This window comes from Echinococcus granulosus (assembly GCF_000524195.1).
Source record: "Echinococcus granulosus chromosome Unknown EG_S00004, whole genome shotgun sequence".
Lineage (NCBI taxonomy): Eukaryota > Metazoa > Platyhelminthes > Cestoda > Cyclophyllidea > Taeniidae > Echinococcus > Echinococcus granulosus.
Window position 1 is genome coordinate 2,954,706 of NW_020170384.1, and position 4,444 is coordinate 2,959,149.

The 4,444-nt window shown below is 42.8% G+C and overlaps 1 protein-coding gene across 1 annotated transcript in view; it reads left to right on the forward strand. All coding sequences in view use genetic code 11, as the record gives it.

The window, feature by feature from the left end:
* The window catches only part of EGR_01265 (hypothetical protein), a gene marked incomplete at both ends in the record, with an annotated part of 6,784 nt that extends 4,052 nt beyond the window's left edge, over positions 1–2,732 (forward strand). Inside the window, 2 exons of the mRNA XM_024490514.1 lie at positions 382–546; positions 2,539–2,732. Coding sequence (XP_024355333.1) covers positions 382–546; positions 2,539–2,732 — 359 coding nt within the window. The remainder of the gene's footprint in view (positions 1–381; positions 547–2,538) is intronic.
* Between the last annotated feature and the right edge of the window lie 1,712 nt (positions 2,733–4,444).

A 4,444-nucleotide genomic window follows, 5' to 3' on the forward strand; every position in this document is an offset into this window, starting at 1 on the left:
TTTATCTGTCCTGCTTTTGTTCATTCTTCAATGCTGCTAATTCTGAGCTCATAAATACAAATGCGCCACTAGTCTGCCATCTTACCTACCCAATTTTTGCTTACAATCATCAACCAACCATGGCGTAGTCAATTTATCTATGCATAAGGCTGACTTATTTCTAACTTATAACTTTAAATGCACCTTTTCTTCAATGAGTCAAGTGCGAGCAATGGGCCAGGGAATACTGGATTTATTTTCATCGGAATATGTTTTCATCACACGAAAGTTTCACCAAGACCCGTTACATTGAGAAGAGCTCCCGTTTATGTAGCCATTTCGTTTTCTCGGCATTGCTTTAAAACTTTCCCTATATGAAAATGAAATTTGTCTGATATGTAGCTTTGGTTTTATTGAAACACAGCACAACAAACCACCGCGGTATAAAAACATGTGTCAGGAATGAGAATTGTGTCAATCATTGTTCTGCTGCTGGTTCTTCTAACAACAGTGAGATTAAAGAGATGAAAGAAATGCCTAAGGATAACGAAAAAGGATACATTAAGGGTGAAAAATGTCGAAATGGAGATAAATGATACTGGGCAAGTTAGTGAAAATATTAACGAGGGGATGCGTATTCCAAATAATTAATTAAGGTTATTTGAAAAGTAAAAATGCAAAGTGGGCCATGATGAGTCAGTCTTACATGGAAGAAGAAAAGGCGAAGGAGGTGGTGATAAATGCGAAATGGATGTATCAGTAGACATAGTACAGGGGCTGTCTCCTATGAAAGGCAAGCACAGACAATCTTAGCCAAGATTAAGGCAATGAAAATCGCAGAATAGGCATCAGAAAACATCACTTTACAAAAATATATCCCCATAAAATTGCCTAAACAAACCTAAGCCACGCTGTTTCTTTGAAAAACAGAGCACAACTAAGGCGCGAAAGAGAAGAGAGGGGGTGATGAGATAGGCTAGCAGGCTCGTGGAGAGTTGCATTTGTGCCACAAGGGAGGGAGGGAGGGCTAAGAGGCGCACCTTAAATAGCAACCCTCATGATTTACGTCTCTGAGATTCTATGTATCCCGTTATTCTCCACAAATAATGTAGTGTGGCACCGTACCACACTACGACAAAGTTCGAGTATGATGCAATGCATTATGTTTGTTTTACTGCTGCTACTGGTAGAACCATCGTCATGGGTGATGTATTTCACTCCTGCTTCCACCACTCCTCCTCCTCTTCAACTTGCCAAATTTTTTTGCGAAAGCGAAGGGCGACGTGTGTCGTTCCATAGAGAAGGGAGCTCAGCTGAGCAGAGGAGGAAATATGTGACGTGACGGGTGAGGTAATGAGCTAAATAAAGGTGAGATAGGGCAGGTCCGCATGTGAGTAAGGAGCACTGTGGCTACGAGGGTGATAAGGGTGGGCTAATAGGAGCTTGAGAATTACCAATTGAATTGTGGTCAAAGGAAATCGACTAGGCGGGGTTGAGGAGAGGGCAAGACAGACAAATGTCAAGCATACGAAACGTCATCAGTGGGTCGGATGAGAGGGTGAAGGGAACCTAACCCCCGCAAAATCGCACAGTGCTGGCAGTCACATCTCCGCGCACCCATGCACGCGCACACACGCACACATAAGCACACACCCCAAGTGGGATTGGAACCGACGGAAGAGGTAAGGCAACTGCTTTAACATCGATATAGGTGAGGTAAGAGGGGTAATTCACATACTTCAACTTGCTTAATTAGGAGCAGATTTTTAAACAGTCAAACGAATTCACAAAGCACATGTGCAAAGTACACAGGCAGTCCCTACGCCAATATTTCCTTTTACTTCAAATATGCATTTGTTACATGAACTTAAAGCCATCTACCGCTAACTGAATGAGTGAATTCTATCACTGACCCTACCAGTGATCACGGCCAGGTTCTAGATAAAATCTAGCAGAATTTGCTTTCTCGCTTTTCCTCAAAGATATGCAGGCCGTAATTGAAACCGAGTGTCTACACTGTTCGTTAATGATATATTCCACTGTCAATGTAGACACTTGTGAGGCAAGCTGGCTAGCTTATCATTCAAATCAACTGGTGCAGATGTGTGCGTACAGGTGGGCAGTGGGGTTTGTACGCAGATCAAATTTTGTCACACACTCGTTAATGCTGGTTCTGGGTGCTACTAGATTGCAACTGTGGCTGTGCACATGCATACATCAGTCATTTCAAGCTGATCCGTAGTGGAGACATTTTGTTGTCGGCCACTCTTTGCACTGATTTTTATTTGTATGAGCACATACGCTACTGAATTTATCTATGCATAAGGCTGACTTATTTCTAACTTATAACTTTAAATGCACCTTTTCTTCAATGAGTCAAGTGCGAGCAATGGGCCAGGGAATACTGGATTTATTTTCATCGGAATATGTTTTCATCACACGAAAGTTTCACCAAGACCCGTTACATTGAGAAGAGCTCCCGTTTATGTAGCCATTTCGTTTTCTCGGCATTGCTTTAAAACTTTCCCTATATGAAAATGAAATTTGTCTGATATGTAGCTTTGGTTTTATTGAAACACAGCACAACAAACCACCGCGGTATAAAAACATGTGTCAGGAATGAGAATTGTGTCAATCATTGTTCTGCTGCTGGTTCTTCTAACAACAGTGAGATTAAAGAGATGAAAGAAATGCCTAAGGATAACGAAAAAGGATACATTAAGGGTGAAAAATGTCGAAATGGAGATAAATGATACTGGGCAAGTTAGTGAAAATATTAACGAGGGGATGCGTATTCCAAATAATTAATTAAGGTTATTTGAAAAGTAAAAATGCAAAGTGGGCCATGATGAGTCAGTCTTACATGGAAGAAGAAAAGGCGAAGGAGGTGGTGATAAATGCGAAATGGATGTATCAGTAGACATAGTACAGGGGCTGTCTCCTATGAAAGGCAAGCACAGACAATCTTAGCCAAGATTAAGGCAATGAAAATCGCAGAATAGGCATCAGAAAACATCACTTTACAAAAATATATCCCCATAAAATTGCCTAAACAAACCTAAGCCACGCTGTTTCTTTGAAAAACAGAGCACAACTAAGGCGCGAAAGAGAAGAGAGGGGGTGATGAGATAGGCTAGCAGGCTCGTGGAGAGTTGCATTTGTGCCACAAGGGAGGGAGGGAGGGCTAAGAGGCGCACCTTAAATAGCAACCCTCATGATTTACGTCTCTGAGATTCTATGTATCCCGTTATTCTCCACAAATAATGTAGTGTGGCACCGTACCACACTACGACAAAGTTCGAGTATGATGCAATGCATTATGTTTGTTTTACTGCTGCTACTGGTAGAACCATCGTCATGGGTGATGTATTTCACTCCTGCTTCCACCACTCCTCCTCCTCTTCAACTTGCCAAATTTTTTTGCGAAAGCGAAGGGCGACGTGTGTCGTTCCATAGAGAAGGGAGCTCAGCTGAGCAGAGGAGGAAATATGTGACGTGACGGGTGAGGTAATGAGCTAAATAAAGGTGAGATAGGGCAGGTCCGCATGTGAGTAAGGAGCACTGTGGCTACGAGGGTGATAAGGGTGGGCTAATAGGAGCTTGAGAATTACCAATTGAATTGTGGTCAAAGGAAATCGACTAGGCGGGGTTGAGGAGAGGGCAAGACAGACAAATGTCAAGCATACGAAACGTCATCAGTGGGTCGGATGAGAGGGTGAAGGGAACCTAACCCCCGCAAAATCGCACAGTGCTGGCAGTCACATCTCCGCGCACCCATGCACGCGCACACACGCACACATAAGCACACACCCCAAGTGGGATTGGAACCGACGGAAGAGGTAAGGCAACTGCTTTAACATCGATATAGGTGAGGTAAGAGGGGTAATTCACATACTTCAACTTGCTTAATTAGGAGCAGATTTTTAAACAGTCAAACGAATTCACAAAGCACATGTGCAAAGTACACAGGCAGTCCCTACGCCAATATTTCCTTTTACTTCAAATATGCATTTGTTACATGAACTTAAAGCCATCTACCGCTAACTGAATGAGTGAATTCTATCACTGACCCTACCAGTGATCACGGCCAGGTTCTAGATAAAATCTAGCAGAATTTGCTTTCTCGCTTTTCCTCAAAGATATGCAGGCCGTAATTGAAACCGAGTGTCTACACTGTTCGTTAATGATATATTCCACTGTCAATGTAGACACTTGTGAGGCAAGCTGGCTAGCTTATCATTCAAATCAACTGGTGCAGATGTGTGCGTACAGGTGGGCAGTGGGGTTTGTACGCAGATCAAATTTTGTCACACACTCGTTAATGCTGGTTCTGGGTGCTACTAGATTGCAACTGTGGCTGTGCACATGCATACATCAGTCATTTCAAGCTGATCCGTAGTGGAGACATTTTGTTGTCGGCCACTCTTTGCACTGATTTTTATTTGTATGAGCACATACGCTACTG